General features: G+C 29.8%; 4 protein-coding genes across 5 annotated transcripts; all 4 read right to left on the reverse strand.

Annotated features, from left to right (window-relative positions):
* Positions 1–744: 744 nt before the first annotated feature.
* On the reverse strand, positions 745–2,365 carry LOC124490303 (uncharacterized). The gene is made up of 3 exons (XM_075729822.1): positions 2,048–2,365; positions 1,890–1,954; positions 745–1,826 (listed from the first exon to the last, which is right to left on the reverse strand). Exons 1-3 carry the CDS (start codon positions 2,231–2,233, stop codon positions 1,649–1,651), a joined length of 429 nt encoding a protein of 142 aa, XP_075585937.1. The 5' UTR covers positions 2,234–2,365; the 3' UTR covers positions 745–1,648.
* A 1,179-nt stretch (positions 2,366–3,544) lies between these two features.
* On the reverse strand, positions 3,545–5,345 carry LOC124490184 (uncharacterized). 2 transcript variants are annotated; one of them, XM_075729823.1, is made up of 3 exons: positions 5,017–5,345; positions 4,871–4,935; positions 3,545–4,800 (listed from the first exon to the last, which is right to left on the reverse strand). In XM_075729823.1, exons 1-3 carry the CDS (start codon positions 5,188–5,190, stop codon positions 4,668–4,670), a joined length of 372 nt encoding a protein of 123 aa, XP_075585938.1. In that variant the 5' UTR covers positions 5,191–5,345; the 3' UTR covers positions 3,545–4,667. The 2 variants fall into 2 exon arrangements, with proteins under 2 accessions (XP_075585938.1, XP_075585940.1); XM_075729825.1 differs by having other exon boundaries at positions 3,545–4,797; positions 5,017–5,341.
* Positions 5,346–10,094: 4,749 nt separating this feature from the next.
* LOC124490304 (uncharacterized) lies at positions 10,095–11,359 on the reverse strand. Its single transcript, XM_075730567.1, has 3 exons — positions 10,993–11,359; positions 10,845–10,903; positions 10,095–10,702 (listed from the first exon to the last, which is right to left on the reverse strand). The coding sequence occupies exons 1-3, from the start codon at positions 11,170–11,172 to the stop codon at positions 10,594–10,596; spliced, it is 348 nt and encodes a 115-aa protein (XP_075586682.1). The 5' UTR covers positions 11,173–11,359; the 3' UTR covers positions 10,095–10,593.
* A 3,631-nt stretch (positions 11,360–14,990) lies between these two features.
* Positions 14,991–16,302, reverse strand: LOC124500371 (uncharacterized). The gene is made up of 3 exons (XM_047064437.2): positions 15,980–16,302; positions 15,311–15,932; positions 14,991–15,225 (listed from the first exon to the last, which is right to left on the reverse strand). The coding sequence occupies exons 1-3, from the start codon at positions 16,170–16,172 to the stop codon at positions 15,135–15,137; spliced, it is 906 nt and encodes a 301-aa protein (XP_046920393.1). The 5' UTR covers positions 16,173–16,302; the 3' UTR covers positions 14,991–15,134.
* Between the last annotated feature and the right edge of the window lie 5,136 nt (positions 16,303–21,438).

The following is a 21,438-nucleotide window of genomic DNA, read 5'->3' on the forward strand; positions in this document are numbered from 1 at the left end:
ATTGGATTACCTGGTTATTTGGCCAATGTCCACTTTCTCTTTCTCTCTGTGTGTGTATAAATGAAAAATCATAGGTTTGATGAATACGACAACAACAACGAAAAAAAAAGAGAGTAAGTTGAGTTGAGTGATCAATTTCTGGAATGATCGATTTTTCCTGGATCACCATTTGATTAGGTAAATGATTTTGTTTTTCTGTTTCATTCATTTAATTATTAACTTGATTTGTGTTCAACGGAAACATCGGAACGATGGCAATTGGCCGTTGGGTGAGGCCATCATGATGCTTTTGGCCATTTTGGAAAGAAGCAGAAAAAAAACGGATGATATGATCCAAGCAACAAATATATTTATGATACAGTTGCAAATATCGTTTGCAATTTGATGAAATGAGGAAGTTGTGATCCGTGTTTTTTTTTATTTTTCAGTCGGGAAATGTATATTTATTCAGTTGAATTAAAGATTAGCTCGTTTGATGATGATGATGATGACCATTGGTCAACAACAACAACAACAACAACAAATGCCAGTGAGTGCAAAAAAAAAAATTTCTCAATAAATTTAGATCAATTTCATCATCATCATCATCAGCTGTAAAAATATGATTATGACGATGATGTTTGATGCATTTCCTGTTTTCATTCGAATTTGTTGCTGCTGCACCTATTTTCACTATGATCGGTTGAAATTGGTTGAAATCGAAATCGAATCTATCGGATCAATTCCAAAAATAAAAATAAAAAATTTTTTTTTTGATAAAATTGAAAATTTTAAATTTAATTTTTTTTCTCAAAAAACATGATATTTGAATGGCCAGATTTCAACGGAAGTGGGATATGCAAATTTTACAAAAAAAAAAAAAATTTCTGTCTGTTTTTGTTGCCATTTTTAAAGAAAAAAATTTGAAAATGAAGGGAAAAAATTAGAGTTTTTTTTGGATCAAAGATTCAACAGTAAAAAAAACGATGAAAAATGGACGCATGATAATGAGAGAATGAGAGAGAGAGAGAGATTATGTCACATTATTTTTGGCATGTGTGTAGGTGTAGGTGAAATTGATTGAAAAAATTTGATGAAAAAATTAATGAATGGATGACTACGATTCAAAGGACGATTAGACAGAATTTCGTGTGTGTGTGTGTGTGTGTAATGGTTGAAAATTCAAAAAAAAATTTTTTTTTTTAACATTGAAATCTGTGGTTAGATGTGAGGATTTTTTTTGGCTCTAGTTTTACGGATATGACAATGAAATTTGTAACGTATTTTATGGACAGGAACAAAAAAAAATAGAATTTAAATTCAATGAAAATGATGAGATTCAATGATGATGATGATGATGATGATGAGCATTAAAAAAACGATAATAGATAGTGGATGAGGTATGAAAAATGATAATGATGATGATGAGGATGATGATTTGCTACCTGTGGATGATGATGATGATGATGATTTTGGCCGATTTGATGATTAGAGATGAGAATTTTTCCGAAATTTGGCTGTTATTTATATATAGTAAGTTTGTGGATGATCCATTCTGGATAGCCGTTTTGAATAACCAGCTTCACAACGCTATCAGATTAGTTCTAAATCCATCATATATTTGATTGATTAATTATTTTTTCCATATCGATCAATATTGATTGATTTATCAATATGGACGACCACCACCACCATAATGTGGTGGTGCCGATGCCATTGGTGATGGTGGCATTGCATATTGTGCCATATTATTACTGCCAGATGCTGCATAATCACCATGACCACCACCATAACTGCCACCATGGCCATAACCACCACCACCACCGCCACCATAGCCATGATCAACGCTAATTAAAAAATATTCATTAAATTCATGACAATCAACAAACATTATCATTCTGGATACTCACTATACTGGATAATGATATGGTTCTGGATATGGAATTACTTTTTCATCTTTAATTGGTAATGGAATCTATTGATTAATCAATTATGATAATGAATTGAATGAATGAATTGAAATTATGATTGATGAAAGAAAAAAAAAATGCAATAAAGAAACACATACCGGAATTGGCAATGGTAATGGTTTGAATTTTTCTTTACTGGCCAATAATACACCCAACAATAATGGAATCAATGTTTTTTTCTTCATTTTTGCTGCTTCCACCATTTGTTGGTCAGCTGGTATCAACAATATGGTTGCCGCTATTAAACCGACAAACATTATGGCAAATTTATGAATGAATTTCATTTTTGTTGCTGTCGTTGTTGTCGCTATAGTTGTTTTTCGTTGGTTAATTCAATCACACAAAAAAAATGAACACAAATTCACACGCAAAAAAAAATAACACACATATGATAATGAATGGATGAATGGTGAATAAAATTTTCATTTGAAAAACAATCGGTTTTTATATAAAACAGCCACGGTTATTCAAACTAACAAGTCCCGTTTTTTTCTGATAAATTTATTTTTTATTTTTTATTTTCGGTATAAAATATCCAGTAGCATCATGGCTCTTTCTCTCGCATTTCAATAATTTTTCTTCATTTTGAAATTTCTTTCCTGAATGAATGATGATATGAAGAGAAAGGTTTGATATCAGTGCATAAACAGTAGCCAGTAGCAAACAAAGAAAAAACAAAACAGGTAGAAACAGAGAGAAATTGAAATTAAATCCAACCAAATGCCGTTCAAATAAACAAATGTGTAATGATCACAATAAATTGAACAAATAGCGAAAAAAAAATAACACACTAACTGAATTAAAGGAGAAACAAACGAAAAAAATTTAGAAATTAAAGGAAGTGCAAACAATTTGGCTTGAGAAAAAAAAATCAATCAGTCTGACCATTGGCTGTTTTGTATCATTTTCATGATTATAAAACCTTCGTCTCCCCCCTCCCCACAAAAAAAAAGAAATCAAACAAATCGGGAAATTAAATTGATGCAAACAAAAAAAAATAATAATCAACACACACACACACACAAACATGTTTCGCAATCTTATTTCTGACCGGCAAAGGGGACGAGAAAAAAAAAATTTTTTTGGATCAATTAAATCAATTTCGTTCAATTTGCTGCCGTTTCGTGGATGTTGTTTTTTTGTTTTTAATTTCATTCAAAATTTTTTTTTTTTTTTTGGAAATTTCCTTCAAATATCCGGTTTTTGTTTGAGAAAAATGAAAATTTTTTTTCTCTCGTTTTTTTTGCATGAAATTTTCATTTTATTTAATAATTTGTATGGAGATAAATTTTATTTTTTCGTGAAATTTTTTTTTTCAAAAAATCCTAACTACTGAAGAGAAGAATAAACGAATTGATTGATCGATATATGTCGAACATCGATAATCATATAATCGCCGTCATTAACTGGACGTTTTGTTTTTTTTTTACATTATGCCCTAAATCGCTTGTTTCACATTCTATTATCATGACACGATGATTGATTTAAATGTAAATTTTGATCCATCCAATTTCCAATGATAGATCATGTCTAGACTGGTTTTTTTTCACCACTCCCCCCCCCAAAAAAAAAAAGTAACGACAAACCAAAATTCATTAATCATAATGGAACATTTTTTTTATGATGAAAAAAAATTTGAAATTTAAAATTTAAATATAAAATGAATGAAAATTTAAATAAAATAAATATATATTGACAAAACTGGCATGTTTATAGAGTAAAATGGGCAATAAAAGTGTTAAATTTTACAGATTTTTTTTTGTTTGAATTTTGAAACAGATCAAATTTTTTGGTTTTTTTGTTTGATACAAATAATAATGATGATGATCGATGAATGTATGAATGTGAAATGGTGAGCAATGAGAAATGTGATAATGAATGAATTTTGTGCTATAAAATTTGGAAAAATTGAAAATTTTTTTTTCTCGTTTCGTTTCGTTTTGTTGTTCCTATTGTTGGGAAAAAATGTAGTGAATTGGAATGATTGGTGTAATTTGGAATTTGGAATTTTGTATCAAAAAAAAAAAAAAAAAAAAATTCTTGGAATGAATCGCATTTCCAATGATATGAAAATTTTTTTCAGTTTACAATTAATAATAATAAATGATGATGATGATGAGGTATTGAATGAAAATTTTTTTTTTCCAGTGGAGATATAACAAAAAAAAACGGTTTCGGTTCCGGTTCTGGTTTTAGTTTTGGTTTTTTTTTTTTTTTGGTATGGGGTGGGAAGCAAGGAGGTGTGGAAAATTAAAAACTAGAAAAGAATCGAAAACTGTATGAATTTGATAATGATCGACTTGTGGACAATTAAAAAAAAAACTGGACTTGAGACTATTGACAAAGACAATTATCGATAATGAATGAATGATGAGGAATGATGGATGATGATGATTGATGATAATAATGACATAGATGATGATGATGATAATGATAGAATTAGGATGATGATTGGGTCTGTGTTATAGATTCATTTTGAATCAAATTTTTCTAGTTATTGGTCAGTTTTGCCCCATAGATCAAAAAAACCAGCATTCCAATCAATGAAACAAAAGGATAACCAAATTGATTCATTCAGCTATAAACACACACACACAAACATTTGTTGATACTGGGTATATCAAAAAAAAAAATCATGTTTTCCGGTCATGGTTTCCAAAATAATCGGTAGTTGTATCAATATTGATAATGGGCTATGGCTTCATTTAGTATATTCATTTAATATGGACGGAAACCTTGTGGTGGAAGTGCATATTGTGGCATATAACCACTGGCAGCAGCATAATCACCACCACCACCGCCACCACCGTAACCACCGCCGTAACCACCACCATGTTCATAACCACCGCTACTATTTTGTTTAATTAATTAATTAATTAATTCATGATCCATTTTAAATTGATAATAATGAAAATACTTACTACACTGGATAATGATATGGTTCTGGATATGGAATTACTTTTTCATGTTTGATTGGCAATGGAATCTATATATACACAGAGAACAAAGAACAAATCAAATCAAATCAATTTGAAATGATAATTAATCAATTACAAAAATTACTGACCGGCAATGGTAATGGTAATGGCATCAATTTTTGTTTTGAACCCAATAAAGCACCTAATAAAATGGCTGTCAATAATTTTTTCTTTTTAGCTTCAACAGGTGCTGGTGGACCAACAAATAATGTGGCCATCACCAAACAGGTAAACACAATGGCAAAACTATGAATGAATTTCATTTTTAGGATTTTCAAATTTTAATTTGAATTTATAATATTTTCAATAACACAAACACACAAAATATACACAATGAACACTTTGGGGAAAAAAACAAACAGAACAACACACTAGCCAAACAAACAAACACAAGATTTTTTTTTGTTTTGAATCATTCATCGATCGATACACATTGCTTTTATAGTAATGGTCAACAGTTATCATCATTATTCAAACGAATGGAAAGAAAAGAAAAAAAGGAAGGATGTTTCAACTCTTCAATGTTTGTTCTGTGTTGATTTTTTTTCAATTTTGCCTTAAACTTGTTCCAGAAATGTTCAAGTTACCTTAATACGAGCATCTCTCTCTCTCTCTCTTCATATTAATCGATTAATATTGTTGCTGAAACTGGATCGTGTTCCATTCAGGGTGGTGGATTTTTTTTCTGGCTAAAGGTTGAACAGCAGCAGCTGTAGATTTTTGATGATAAAGAGACTTTAAATTTTTTTTTTTTTGTTTCAAACGAAATCCAAACTAAAAAAAAACGATGCAATCATTTATTTATTCATTGAAATAAAAAAAAATAGAAATCCGATTTTGATATCCGGTCATCATCAATTAGAAAAAAAAATTAGGAGATAAGTAAAAAAAAACTCTGCTGTCCACTTTGATAATGTAATTATATTATAGAAGTAACAACAACAACAGCAACAACAACAACAACAACAGCAACAACAACAACAACAACAAAATTAAACCGAATGACCGAAACAAACGAAAAAAAAAGGAAAAAAAATTTGATGCTGCTTACGGGCATTATCATCATTATTATTATCGTCATTCGCCAATCACAACCATAACCGTAATAATGACCACATTGGCTATTAGTTAACATTTCATTTCATTTTGCTTAAAGCTACGGAAACGAAATGAAAATTTTCATTTTCATTTCGTTTTTTTTTGCAACATTTAAAAATTGAATTAAAATAATAATTTTGTCAAGTTTTCATTTTCAGCTAAATATCAATCAAACGAGAATGAGATAGAGAGAGAGAGAGAGAGAGAGAGAGAATGGTGGATCATTTAAGATCCAAAATGGACTAAACAACAAAAAACATGGGAAACGCATGTCATCATTTTGTGAATCTTAATGTTTTTCTTTTTCTCTAAATTTCCACATAGTCATCATCATCATCATTACAAAAAAAAATGGGCATCACACACACTCACACTATGGTGACATATACACAGGTATATTTCATATATGTGTACTGGTGATGATGATGATGACAAAATTTTAATGGTCATCACACACAAAAAAAAACACGTGACACATCAACTTTCCATTTTCTTCGTCTTTATTGTTGTTGTTGTTGATGATGATGATGATTGATTAATTAATTCAGTACAATATGTTAATGTCTAAATTGTGCTTTTTGGTCAGTTTTTCGTTTCATTTTTTTTTTTTTTGAAATTAAAGTATTTCATCATCATTGCTGATTATTGATTTTTTCGGTCTTTCACATCACTTCCGTCATCAATCGTATATTATAGTTATTATGATTTGTTCAATAAATTTTTTTTTTTTTTGATTTCGTCGCCACTGGCAAAATGTGTGTGTGTATGTGTGCGAGTCTGATTTCCAGGTCCAAGTCCAGTTTAATCTTGTGTTGTATCAATGTAATGATGATGGTTGAACAAAAAAAAAATAGTGAAAATCACCAATGGCCAAATGGCCAAATGTTTTACGTGCTTAGCGCGTGTTTTTTTTTTCGTTTGCTCGACATAAAAATAATGATAATGTTATAATGGCTGAGTTTTTTTTTCTTTTTTTCTTTCTTAATCGTGATAATTTTTTTTTTTTTTTGACTTTACATTGATTCGATATCATGGATTAATTCAATTTTTGTTTCAGTTAAATGAAATGTTTTCGTTTCGTCGTTGTTTTTGTTCCGTTGTTCCGTTAATTCATTAATTGATTTCAGATTGATTGAAAATGATGATGATCATCATCATCATTATGACCGTTGCTTGCAGCAGTTGATTATGGGGGGGGGGATTAAGCATCGTATTGTCCGGCATTTTTTTTGTTTGTTATCCAGACAACCATTTCTGGTTCAAATGTATCAGTTTTCTGTTTGTTTGGTTCGAATTTTCAGACATTTTTTTTGCCCGAATTAATTGTCTGGAGGCATCGAATTAATAAAGAAAAAAATTTTTTTTTTTTGGAAACAAACAAAGAACTACACTCGTGACTTGTTATTATTATTTTTCTCCACATGAACACACGAAAAAAAATGGATCAAATCAACAACAACAACAGCAAAACGAGTCCGAAAAAAAATGATGGCTGTTGTTTAGGCTAGGCCATGGCCTGAACCATCGACAACTGCAACTTTGATGAAGACTACGACGACGACGATAAAGTATCTTGATATCAATTTTCAATGATTTACAGCTTCTTGATTTTCGTGTGTGTGTGTGTGTGTTTGTGCGAGTGTAGATCAGCTGTTTGCATCAGTGAGTTAGAAGAAGAAGAAGAAGAAAAATTGTCCATTGACTTTGGAATGATAATATGATCGGTGTTCATTTCCGTTCCACATTCATTTACATTATTAGATGGTCGATTGAAAAATCTTATTTTTTTTTGCAATGAAAATTCCATCAGTTTTTCCCCACTAAGTAATGCGGAAAAAAAAATTCATGAAAGAAAACGATGACCATGAGATCAAATCTGATCAGATAAGATCAGATCAAATCAGGTTTGAATAATGTAATTGATAGATTGTGTGCGTGTGTGTGTGTGGGTGGGGATCGTGGTGATGAAGTGGGGAACAAAAAAGAAGCAGAAAAATTTTCATTTTTATCCAACCAAAAAAAAAAAAAAAAAAAATATCAATACTCAATTCAATCTCAAAATTGATTGATTTTCTCATTTTATCCATCAAAAATCGATAATGAATGGATGATGAAAAGAAAAACGAAAATTTTTCATTATTCATCATCTGAATCAACGATCAAATGATCGTGATATGATAATCAATATTGATTTTTGTATAAACAAAAGTAATGTAACAGAAATTTGGATCGATCCAAATTGATCATCATCATCATCATCGTCATTATTATTATTTTCCATTTTCCATTATCAATTATTCAACTATGAGATGTTGATGATAACCAAATGGTAGTGGCGGTTCCAACAACAAACAAACACGATATTTGGAAATTTATTTTTTTCCTTTTCTACCGATCATAATCATCAACATCATCATCATCATCACTGGGTTGGGTGAGAAAAATTGAATAAAAAAAGCGGAAGAAAATAAAATGCATACGTGATACATATTTATTTCAATCATCATCATCATCATCGGGAATCATTTGATCGAATTTTTTTTTTCTGTTGATCAAATGATAATGGATAGATGGATGGATGGATGAAAAAATAACCGGATCAACAACAAGGATATAATTATCGATTATTAACAAAAAAAAAAAATACAAATAAACCAATCACTTGTTGTTTTGTTTTCATCAACTGATCGATTAATTCAAATCGAATAAAATTGATATATCGATAAAAAAAATATCCACTTGAAACCAATGAGATCATCTTATTAATGAGAATAAGATCACCATCATCATCATTATCATTTTGTTATTGTTTTTTCTGCCTGTTGTTGTTCCTGGTTCGATCTGTTGATTGTTATTGATTGATTATTGTCCATTGATTGTATAATGATGATGATAATGATGATTATCATACCAAAAAAAAGAAAAAAAAAGATTTGCTTTGGATATCAGTCAGGTTTGTTTGTACGTTTCATTTCAATGATCAGTTTGACCATGTGAATCGATTGCTATTTTGCTTTTGTTTTTGTTTTTGTTTTTCAACTACTACTGATTATCATTAACATCATCATCATCATCATCATTATTGAATGAGTAATAGACCGGAAGGAAAATGATAATTTATTGACCAAACGAAAAAAAAACGATAGATTAATTATCGATTAATGTATAACAACAACAACAACAACAGCAACAGCAAAAATAAATAGATTGTTTGTTTGTTTGTTTTTGTTGTATTTCCGGAATTTTTTTTTTAATTCCAAAAAAAAAGAAACAATTGAGAATTATATCGCATATCGGTAACAAACAAATTATCCAATCTGTTTCATTGTGTATGTGTGCGTTCACTTCAATTCAATTCACTGATGGAACAAAATCATTTATCATTTTTCTTCACAAAATTAGTCGCTGTTGAAGTGTGTGTGTGTGTATGTGTGTGCACGCGTGGAAAACAATAACCAATTTAATGATCAAAAATGATGAAAAATGGATTCATTCATTCACTGTGTGTATTGTATCGCATTTCAATTTGTTTCCGTTTCCCAAACACACACACACACACACACTCTGTCTTTCCATCACCATGACAAAATTTTCAAAAAAAAAATTTTAAAATACGGATTTGCACCAAAAAAAATACGATTATCAAAAGATTGTAATCATTTTTATGATGATTATCAATAATCCGTGTGTGTGTGTGTAAAGATAAATATAAACAAATCATTTCAATGTACCAATGCAATGTGATGCAATTTATTTTATTTATTTTAAATTTTAAATTTCAAAATTTTAAAACTTTTTTTTCCCCCACAAACATACAGACAAACACGCGTTTTAAAATATTGTAATGATGACGATGACGATGACTATGATGATAATGACGATGACTATGATGATGATGATGATGAGGTAAAAACACACAAAGTGAGAATTTGGACAGTAACAACAAAAAAAAAAAAAAGAAACAGCGGTGTGTGCGACAAATATTTAAATTAAAAAAAAAAAAAATTTAGATTCATGTCTGGTAATAATGGTAGTAGGAGTGGCAGTGGTAGCAGTATAATGAAACAAATTTTTTTTTTTTTTTTTGGAACACATTTTTTCATAAAAAAACTATAAATTATTTAAGTAGGAATTTTGTTTTCATGTACATGTGTGTGTGTGTGTGTGTGGGCGGATGTGATTGATGTTGATGGTGAACAATTTGGAAAATTTTTTTTTTTTATACACTAACAAAGAAAAAATTTACCGAAAAAAAAATGTATTCAGGAAATGTGTATGCAGGTGGGTGTAGTAAAAAAAAAAACAACAAAACAATGGACAAGATGAATACGAATGGAATGAATAGATGAATGAATGAAAAATGGTCGAGATTTGTTTTTTTTTTTTTTTTGTTTGATGATAAAAATTAATTATTTATAACGAGATGCTTAGAGATGAATTTATTATGATGATGATGATGATGATGATGATGATAATGATTCGGAAACATTATAATTGATTTTCACAGAATGATAATGATGAGAGACATATATTTCAAAATTCGTTGATTGATTCGTTTTTTTGTTTTTTTAATAATAACCACCATCATCATATCCACCGCCATAACCTCCACCACTATATCCACCGCCATAACCTCCACCATAACCTCCACCATAACCGCCATAACTTTTTTCAATACTAGAATTTGTAAAAATGAAAAAAAAAAAAAATTATTTTCAGATTTCAAATTTTAAATTTTTAAAAAATATTTAAATGTTTAGTGTGATTCCAATCCAAAAGATGGCAACAGCAGCATCAAGAAGTATATATATTTACTTACTATATTGGATATGGTTGTGGAACCGGAACATATTTCTTTTCTTCTTTTTTGATTGGTATCTGGAGTAAAAAACAACAACAACAACAACAACAACACAGAATGATTATTAATCAAATGAAAAAAAATAATGAAATTAAAAATCACATACCGGCACTGGAAGTGGAATTGGTAATATTTTCGGTTTAGCCGCTAATGCAGCGCCAAGTAATAATGCAGCTAAAATTTTTTTCTTTTTACCGGCTTCAACATCCACTATGAACATTGATGTGAACATAAGGCTGGCAAACAATATTGCCATTATGGTTTTATTGATTGATTTCATTTTCATTTATTTTTATCAAATTTATCAAATTTTTCAACAGGTTGAAATGAAAACACCGAAAAAAAAACACTGGACAAAAATATCTATTTTATCTTTGAAACAAATTTTAAAAAATCTATGATTCAATTAGTGAATTCACAATGTTGTTTGATTTGATTTGATTCGTTTTATATATCGCTTTATATATGACTGTGAAATATTTTCATTTCCATCATGGGTCATTCAAATTTCTGTGTGTGTGTGTGTGTGTGCGTGTGTGTAATTAAGGCCGAACATTTTGGAACTTTTTTTTTAGACTTTCAAATAGTAGACACACACACACACACACACACACACACACACACATATGAAGGCAAGAATGTAACAAAACAAAAAAAAAAGAAGAAAAGAAAAGAAAATTGAATATATCGATGATGTAAACGAAAGACAGAGAAAAGAAAAACAAAAAAAAAATCATCACCACCAATCGCTACAAGTAGAAAGAGCCCATCTTTATTCCAATCATCATCATCATCATCAACTATTCCAATATATCAAAGTGGGCATTTCATGAGCATGCGTGTGTGTATTTTCCCAGTGTTCCAGAAACTTTTTTTTTGACATTGTTTTTTTTTTGGGACTTTTCCCCCTCCCACCATTGAAATGTTAAGCACACACATTCTCTCTTGCTCTCTCTCACTCTCTTGTTTTCGCTATCTAATTTCTATCTTCACTTCTGTGTTTGTTTGTTTGTTGTTTTGTTTTTTATGATGTCCATTAATGAATGACCATTATTCCATGATGATGATGATGATGATGATGATGAAAAATTATCAATTTAAATCGATTATGTCCATTTATATTTGTCTATGATACTACTTGGTTGTGATGATGATGATGATGGTGATGTCTGTCAGTTTATTTGTTGGCCTTTTGGCCCATTCAAATATTAGTGCTGAATTTTTTTTTTGTTTCATATTTTCATATTTCCATCCAAATAATTATTGTCTACCGGGTGTCCTTGACAACAACCATCACCAACATCAACATCATTTGTCATATAAAATTTGGAACGAATCCATAAAAAAAAACATAACGGAAACGATTGTTTCATTCAATTCATTATTGTGGTCATCGAATACAATAAAAAAAAACACACACACACACATTGTAACAAATTGATTTCCTTATTCATTTTTTGTTTATGAGTGTGTGTGTGTGTGTGTGTGAAAATGTATTTCCTGTACCGAATATTGTACCAATATTTACGGAATGAATGAATGAATGAATGAAGCAAAACCATTGAAAATTCATCAAATCAAAATGGTTCCAAATGGACAACAACAACAACAAAGTTTCATCCAGTATTTAGTTAAATCACGAAATAAATTATTAAAAAAAAGTCAAGGCCATCTATCTATCTATATGTATCTATGTATATATGAGATTATGTTTGATATATTTGAATTTGGATCAAACATCCCATTCAAATTCATTTTCATTGCCTATATTTGTTGTTGCTGCTATAGTTGTTGTTGTTGTTGTTGTTTTTGGCCATTGGCCATTATCTCTGTTATTATTATTTTTTTGGATTTATAAAAAAAAATTAAATCTGATCACTTTATACACACACACACACACTTGGTGAAATGATGTTCTCGTTGTTGTTGTTGTTGTTGTTTTAATTTATTCATCATATAGAACAACAACAACAACAACGACGACGACGACGACGAAAAAGGATTCAAGGAAAACGAGATAAATTGAATGGATTAAATGTTCATTTTTTTTGAAAAAAAAGAAAAGAATCAGAAACAAAAAATTCCAAGTTCATGGTTATCTTGAAAAACAAAGATGAGATAAAGATGTTTTGCGGTTTGTTTGTTTTTTTTTCATCGAAATTGATTCATTTTATTGGAAAATTTCCCCCGTCTTTTGTTCGCTTTTGTGTTGTGCTGTTGTTTCTGGGATTTTCCAGAAAAAGTTTATTCATTCAACAGGTGTTTTCTGTTCATTTTTTTCCAAACATAACATCTAAATGTCTAAATAGCCAAAAAAAAAGCCTGTCAGCCATATATTTATCCATCTATTTGATGATTTATTTGCTCTACTTTTCTACATTCAAAATCATTAATCTAATTCAATTTTTTTTTCATCAATCAATCATCATTCAGTTAGTAATTGATAATTTTTATGATTTAAATATCAAAATCACGCTACAGGGTATCGCAATGGCAATCACAACATGAGATGACCAAACTTGATGATCTGATTCTTTAGAACAAACAAAAAATATTGTCTATTTGAAATATGATCTCATTTTCGGTCATCATTATCATCATCATCTATGAGGATATTTGTCCAAGGTTATATTCATTCTGTTTGATTGATTGATTCGATGTTCGGACACATATTGTCATTTGTTTGTTTGTTTGATTAATCATTCATTCAGTTTTTTTTTGTCAACAAAAAAAAAACAGCTTTATTGTTTGCTGTTACCAAGTTTTCGGTACATTGATATTGGTATTGTTTCAATGTCGATGTATGGACAATGTTTGTGGTCATGTGTGCTTGTTTCCGAATGGGAATGGTCATCCAGTCAGTCACGATCAGATTTCAAATTTGAATTGAAATGTAATGTAATTTGGCATTCGAAAAATATATATATTCGGGCAAAAAAAAATCGTAGACATTTCCGCCATTTTCACGAATAAATTTCATCCACGATTTAATTTTTTCGTCCAGTTTAATTTACATTTTTATATCTACATGGCTTAAGATGGCCAAAAATCTTGATTACAAATTCAACAAATTGACCAAGTGATAATCAATGATATATGGTAATTTGTTGAAATAAATCTAAAACTAAACAAACATATCACCATCATCAGAATTACATTTACAATGATTAGGATTCTTTTTTTCCAATTTCACTTCCTTATATATATCATATTAATTTGATTAAAAATCAAAATCAAAATCAAATCGACAGCTCTAGAACATCATCAAATGATGATCAACAATTATGTTTTGGTGATTAATTGAATGAAGAAAACAACTTTCGCTGTTTTTAAAAGTTGATGAGCAACAAATTTTGTTGAAACACATTGTTGCTGTTACCGTAGCGATGAGTAAAAAAAAATTTGGAAATTTTTTTTTTCTACCCGGAAAAAAATCCAATCATCATCTGATTGTTGTGGATCTAAATACCATAATCGTGACTTGGATTTTGGACACACGCGAAAAAAAATGAAACAATTTTTCAAATTGTTTTTTTTCTATTTCTTCTTTCACGTGGTTTCATGCCTAGTTTCATTGAATTATTAAATTCAATTTTACAATCATCATCATCATCATCATCATGTTATTTATCGTATCAATCAATCGATAATTGATCTTGTACCAATTTCAATAATGAAGAAGAACAAGAAATTTTCTCGCGTAATTTTTTACTTTCATTACATCATCATCATCGTTGATCATTGATCATCATTGATGATGATGATGATGATGACCTATTGCAACAACGAAAGAGTAACACTTACGTACACACACACACACACACAGTGTTTTTGTGATCCATCAAGCGATCCATCAGAAAAAAAAACATTTCGGAAAAACCCATGAAATCAGATGTGGAATGTGAAATGGAAAATCCGTTTTTTTTTGTTGTTTCTCTATTTTCTACACAAAAATAATTTTTTTTATTTTATTTTGAGCCAGTGAAAAAATTTTGCATTACAAAATTGATGACAATTTTCCATTGGTTAATTTGAATTTAGTATGAAAATGAAAATTTCAATTTGGGTCAAGGTTTTCAATGTCGGTCACATGGTTGTGTTTGGCACTCTTTGAGTTTTTTTTTTGTTGTTGTTGTTTCTTTTTGGAGCTAAGTAGTTTGGATGATTTGATGTTACAGATCAGCTACACAGTTTTTTTTTTTTGTTTAATTATTATAACGAGATCTATTTTTTTTTTCTTTTTTTTTTTCATTGTACCATTTGTAGCCTTACAGAACCGAAACTGGATTTTTGATTTCCTTTCAACAATACCTTATAACGTGGATCGTTGAAATTTGGTCTATGGTTAAAGTAAAAATGAAAAAAAAATCAATTAATTTTTCAGGTTATTGAAAATTCAATAATCAAAATTGTTGATCAATTACTTTTCAATACATTGTCGTAGTATGGTACGGCCAACCAAACGTACTGGTAGTAATTTTCGTAAAACAATTTCTGAATCACCATTTACTATTGTATGATATTGACAATCATCATAATTATTATATGCACGTGGATATTGTTGATATTTTGGTGGACGATAATAACGACGACGTTCCATTTCATTTGTAGCTGCTACCACCACTGGTAATTGTTGTTGTTGTTGTTGTTGCTGTGATTCTGATGCAACATTATCCGATATTTGTGGTGATGATTGTCTATGATGATTTCCCATCATCATCATCCATGGATATGGCATTATTGCCGATGGAGATGATTGGGGTGCTGGTGGTGGTGGTGGCGGCGGAAGAAACGGAAGCGGCGGCGGTGGTGGTGGTAACGGTGGTAACATCATCATTGGCGGTGGTGGCAGTTGAGATGATGGAACTGATCGTTTTGAACGTGAAAGATATGCCAGATTCATTATTGATGAATCGGCTATTTCAGCAACATCATGATCATCATTGTTTTGATGTTCAAATAAAATACGTTGTTTCATTCTTGGAATTGTCGATGATGATGATGATAATTGATATTGTGGACTAATCGAATGCCATATTCGTGGATCTAATCAATAAATGATTAGAATGATTGAATTCAAACAAAATTCTTACCTTGTTGTCCAAAATTGTTTGCAGATCTTGCTGGTTGTGATCCACGAGCTAATAATGAAATATTTGGTTGTTCATCATCGTTTGACCACATCGATGATCCGCAATTAACATCGACAATAATCAATTGAAGAACAGCAACAACAACATAAATGAATGATTTCGATGTCAACGTCATCATTATTGTTTCTTTCATTATATGTGATTTTGATAAAAAAAAGAAATCAAAAATCAAAAACCAAAAATCTGGTAAACACAAATCGTCTCGATCGATCGAATGAATGAATGAATGATGATGATGACTTCTTTTCTCTTTACCTTTCCATTTTTTTCTGGTTAGGTTAGGTTACCACAAGAGAAAATAGTGGTGGTGAGAAGTGAGTGAAGATGGATGTGTCACCAGACCGAAAAAAAATGGCCAAATTTTCAAAATTTTTTTCCTTCATTCTATTCACTTTCATTTGAATATAAATTTATTGGACATTTGGCAGAAACAAAAACTACAAAAATTCCAAAGAGAAAAAAAGAGAATAAATTTTCTTTTCACTAACCGTTCGTTTTTGTGTGTTAGGTCATTGTTATTTGGAAAACCAGAAAAAAAATTATTTTTTTTCCCATCTAAAAATAGTTCAAATAAATTATTATCTAGGCCTTCTCTTTTATCTATTTTAAAAGGTTGAAAACATTTTTTTTTCTGTACTTACAAAAAAAACACACACACACACACACATGATGATGAAATCCATGAAAACCTGGTGCTGGTAGTGGTCAAACCAGTCTAGTTTATCTTTCATTTTTTTCTTTGCTTACTTTATATATAACCAGGCTAACTAAACGAAACCGATCAACATCACAGTAACAGGTTCTTTACCTGTCCAATTTCATCATCATCTAATGCTTGATCGGATAAAATAAGGTAAATACGAATCGGTATCGGTATTAAGATGTGTGTGTGTGTGTCTGTGTGAATTATGAGTGGAAAGAAAAGTGAATATCAAACATGATGATTTCATCAGTGAATTTTTTTTTTTTTTTTTTGCCAAATTCAACAGGTTTTAGTGAGAAAAAAAAAATTACAGCACAAGAGTCGCCATCTATCGACGGAGAACGGAACAATGGCAGATTTTTTTTTTGTTTTGTTTTCCAATTAATTTATCTTCAATCATTGAATGTTGAAAAATATTTTGAAATGTCTAAATGATGGAATATAAATCAAATAGACAGACAGACAAACATCATAACCAATAGGTTATGATTTATTACGTGGCGGTTGTGGTAGTAGTGGTGGCCAGCCACCATTTTCAAATTTTATCATCATGAGATTATCATTGTTTTTTTTCTTTGATGAATTGAATGAATAAATGAATTAATGAATGAGTGAATGCAATGGAAATTATCTTTTTGACCTTTTTTCCATCCATTCATTCATTCATTCATTGACTCATTATTCAAACAATTTGATTCTTTTTTTTTCACCTTTTTCAAAGTTTTCATTAATTCTTTTGTTTTATTTAGCACTGTTCATTCATTCATTCATTCATTTATTTTTTTTCTGGTTGATGTGATTGTTTCGTTGTTTATCATTATTTTGACAGGTAATAAAAAAAAATAATAATGTCCTGATCTTGAATATGGCGAATAGTAAATGATTGATGAATGGATTGATATTGGTTGTTTTTTTGTTGTTGTTGTTGGCCACCAATATATAATAATAAATCTGTAATGAATCAAAATGCAAACATAATTGATTGCCATCGATTAGAATAGAATTGGATTGAGTGATTTTTTTTGTTGTTGTCTTTGTTTCTTTGTTTTTTTTTTTGTTTTTTTTAAATAAATGGTGTGATTTTATTATCATCATCATCATTAACATCGATAATGAATGGATGAATGATTCATTTGAATTTATTGATTATCCACAGGTGTGTGTATGTGTAAGATACGGATCGATTAATAATTGATAAAATTTTGCCGTTAAACACACACACACACATAAATGAATGTTTTACTGAGTTTTTTTTTTCTTCCATCTCTTATATTCTTTAACTAAAAACTCGATACAAAATAATTATCGAATGTAACCGAAATGAAATGAAAAAAAAAACATTTCGATGATTGATGATATCGACGAAAATAAATAATAAAAAAAAACAAGGGATAGGTCATCATAAAATGAGAAAAGAAAAGAAAAGAAAAAACTTTATTGGCGGTTGGTTGATGGTGATGGTTTTTTTTTGTTGTTTGCTGGTTGTTGGTTGTCGAATATTAACGCCCAATCAAACAAGAATAAAAATTTAAACCTAAGATGATTGTCTGTGTGTGTGTGTGTGTGTGTGTGTGTGTGTACAAATATACAATGTTTTGAGGCATTTTTTTTTTTTTTTTTTTTTGGTCGATTCACAATATTGGTGCATTTTTATTCATTGAAAAGAAATAAATGAACATAACATTCACCCAAAACATTAACAAGGTGTGTGTGTGTGTGTGTGTACAATTTGCCTTGAATCTTTTCCATTTCTATTTTTTATTCAATCAGCCAAATCATTCGAATGAATGAGTTAGTGATGATGATCCACATTTTTTTTGTTTTGTTTTTATTATTATTCGTTTTCAGCTTTTGATTATTTCTGTTTTTTTGTTTCAATTTAACATTGGAAAATGGATTGAAAATGTGGCAAAATAATGAAAAAAAAGAAGAAAAGAGTTGCTGTTGTTTACTTTTTTTTTGGGTGCCAAACTGTTGTTTTTTGAATTGTTGTTCATCATCATAGTCAGCAATGTCAAAAACAAACCCATTATCATCATCATCATTATAATAGAAAAACAATGTTTATCGCTGACTGATTTTTGTTTAAGTGAAGAAAAAAAAAATCTTCTTCTTCTGTCGATTATCATTATTATTATGAATGAATGAATGAATTCAAGTTCTAAAATTATGATTATCTACATCGTCGGTGTGTGTGTGTGTGTGTGTGTATGGTTAATGAATGACGATGACGATGACGATGAAAATGGTGATGAACGACCATTATCACAGTACACAAATCGATCGAGTATAATGAGACCAAAAGAAGAGCAATGATTATGGTTGGTTTTTTTTTCGATTTTATTTTGTTCTGTTTTGATGGCCAACCATTTTAGATTTGATTAGATGATTTTTTCTCCATTTCTTCATTGATCAATACATTTTTTATTTTTCATTAGAAAAAAAAACACCATCATCATCGGATTGAATTTTTTTTTTTAAACCAATAATAACTTTATCTTCACACACACACACACACACACACACACACACACGCACAATCATTCAGACTTTTAATTTGGTTCAATTGATAGAAATCGCACACATACACACACACACACACACACACACTTGGACACAAACTTCGACATAGACATAGTAAAGTAAACTTCTTTTTTTTCTTTTCAGAAAAAAAAACTAAATTTAGATCAAATCAAATAATCACTTTGAGTTTTTTTTTTCATTTCATTTTATTTTGTTGTTGATCATCAATTTGGCTGAAATTTTTTTTCTTCTTCGTTTAAAAGAAAAAATTTTTTTTCATCCAATCCATTTGATCAACACACACACACACACACGCACACACACACACACACTCAGATTGATGGTGGAAACAATCGACTTTTTTCACCACCGACAACAACAACAACAACAACGGCAACAACTTGCTTAGCCAGCAACAGAAAAAAAAATATAGAAAACAAGCAAGTGATAAAACCAAACCAACAGATCAACACAAACAGCAGCAACAATTCTGAAAATACATTGTTATCGATCAATCGATTTGTTTTTTGGTTTTGGTTTTATTTTTCAGAATCCTATCTGTCATTATTTTGTTTTGTTTTTTTTTTCTTCTAGTTATCATTATTGTTGTTGTTTCTTTTGTTTTTATATCAATACAATCGATCATCATCTTTATCTTCATCATCAAGATGATGATCCTATGTACACACACACATACACACACACACACACACACGGCACATCCATTGTAAGATTTTGTTCAAATGAAGAAAATGATTTGATTTGATGATGATGATGATGATGACCATATTTGTATCGATAATCATCATCAATCGATCAATCGATCGATCAATTGTTCTAAAAAAAATCATAATAATAATAATAATAATCTGGTTTTTTTTCTGATCCTGATTTATATATCCAAAATATAATCGATTCGTTTGTGTTCTCTCTCTCTTTCTTTCTCTGGATGTGTGTGTGTGTATGTATGGCGATTTCCCTTTCTTTATTTTTTGGTTTTATTAATATCCTACTACAGTTGTACATTTGGTACATGATAACCACTAGCTTTGTGAACCATATTTAGACATTTTTTTTTTTTTTTGAAAAAAAAAAAAAATGAAAACATTGTGATGGCAAAACATCTCAATCATCAAATGTAATTGTAAATGAATAAATGTAGGATATTCGTAGTGATCTGATCATCATAATCTTTTTTTTTCTTTTCATTTTTTTTTTTTTTTGATCGATTCGATTTGATTGGATTTCAAATCAAAATGAAATGCCATTTTTTTCCACCAGCGGTTTTTTCATTCATTCACGAGAAAAAAAACACACATTTTTTTTCATTCATTTCAATCAGTCAATAATAATAATATGGATGGATGGATGAATTGACTGAAATATGCAAAGAATATGTGTTGAGATTGATCAATCGATCAATAGTTGTTATTGTTTGATGTCTTTATTATCAATCACGGCAATATTATCATTGTGTGTGTGTGTATGATGAATTCGTGGCCAACCCGCTTTTCGCAACGAAAAAAAAAACTTTAAAAATGATGAATTGAATGATGATATATTAGAGAGGCTGAATAATTTCACCAACATCCATCATAAGCATTTGACAATTGAATATCCGATTTCGAATGATGAAATTTGATGACAAAGAATTTTTTTATTACAAGAGAAAATATGGACAAACAGCCAAAATATAACATCCGGTAGAGAAAGTTTTGGTTTTGGTTTTAGTTTTAGTTTTTTTTTCGATGCAAAAAAAGCTTATAAAAGACAAGCCTGTATTTTTTTTTTTTTTTTATTTATCATCCAATTTTTTTTTTGTTTTCTCTTTTTCTTTTCAATTTCAGTAATCAGTCTGTATTTATATAGAAATATATAGTGTATGTTTTGAATGGTAAAATAGCCATTTGATGATGATGATGTTTAACCATGTTTTTTGTGTGTGTGTGTGTGTGTGTGTGTGGAATGTCCGATCATCATCATCATCATGATGATGATGATGATGGTTAGCCATTCAATTTATAAATTCAGAAGAAATAAAGGAGAATTAGTGGTATTCTAAAAATATTTCATAGCCCTGTGTGTGTTTGTGTGCATGAATGATTCATTTCGTTCAAAACTAAATACTGGTTGTTGTTGTTGTTTATTATTTTCATGATAAAATAAGAGTGAA

The sequence above is a fragment of the Dermatophagoides farinae genome, chromosome 4 (genome assembly GCF_024713945.1).
Source record: "Dermatophagoides farinae isolate YC_2012a chromosome 4, ASM2471394v1, whole genome shotgun sequence".
Lineage (NCBI taxonomy): Eukaryota > Metazoa > Arthropoda > Arachnida > Sarcoptiformes > Pyroglyphidae > Dermatophagoides > Dermatophagoides farinae.

Excerpts from the sequence above, each read along its gene's own strand:
- LOC124490304 (XM_075730567.1), bottom strand. The coding sequence starts at position 11,172 with ATGAAAATGAAATCAATCAATAAAACCATAATGGCAATATTGTTTGCC. Across the intron at positions 10,904-10,992 it reads CAATTCCACTTCCAGTGCCG|ATACCAATCAAAAAAGAAGA; the intron begins GTATGTGATTTT and ends TTTTTACTCCAG. Across the intron at positions 10,703-10,844 it reads CCACAACCATATCCAATATA|TATTGAAAAAAGTTATGGCG; the intron begins GTAAGTAAATAT and ends TACAAATTCTAG.
- LOC124490303 (XM_075729822.1), bottom strand. The coding sequence starts at position 2,233 with ATGAAATTCATTCATAAATTTGCCATAATGTTTGTCGGTTTAATAGCG. Across the intron at positions 1,955-2,047 it reads CATTACCATTGCCAATTCCG|ATTCCATTACCAATTAAAGA; the intron begins GTATGTGTTTCT and ends ATTAATCAATAG. Across the intron at positions 1,827-1,889 it reads CCATATCATTATCCAGTATA|CGTTGATCATGGCTATGGTG; the intron begins GTGAGTATCCAG and ends TTTTTTAATTAG.
- LOC124500371 (XM_047064437.2), bottom strand. The coding sequence starts at position 16,172 with ATGAAAGAAACAATAATGATGACGTTGACATCGAAATCATTCATTTAT. Across the intron at positions 15,933-15,979 it reads AAACAATTTTGGACAACAAG|ATCCACGAATATGGCATTCG; the intron begins GTAAGAATTTTG and ends TTTATTGATTAG. Across the intron at positions 15,226-15,310 it reads CTACGACAATGTATTGAAAA|ACCAAATTTCAACGATCCAC; the intron begins GTAATTGATCAA and ends CTTTAACCATAG.
- LOC124490184 (XM_075729823.1), bottom strand. The coding sequence starts at position 5,190 with ATGAAATTCATTCATAGTTTTGCCATTGTGTTTACCTGTTTGGTGATG. Across the intron at positions 4,936-5,016 it reads CATTACCATTACCATTGCCG|ATTCCATTGCCAATCAAACA; the intron begins GTCAGTAATTTT and ends GTGTATATATAG. Across the intron at positions 4,801-4,870 it reads CCATATCATTATCCAGTGTA|TAGCGGTGGTTATGAACATG; the intron begins GTAAGTATTTTC and ends TAAACAAAATAG.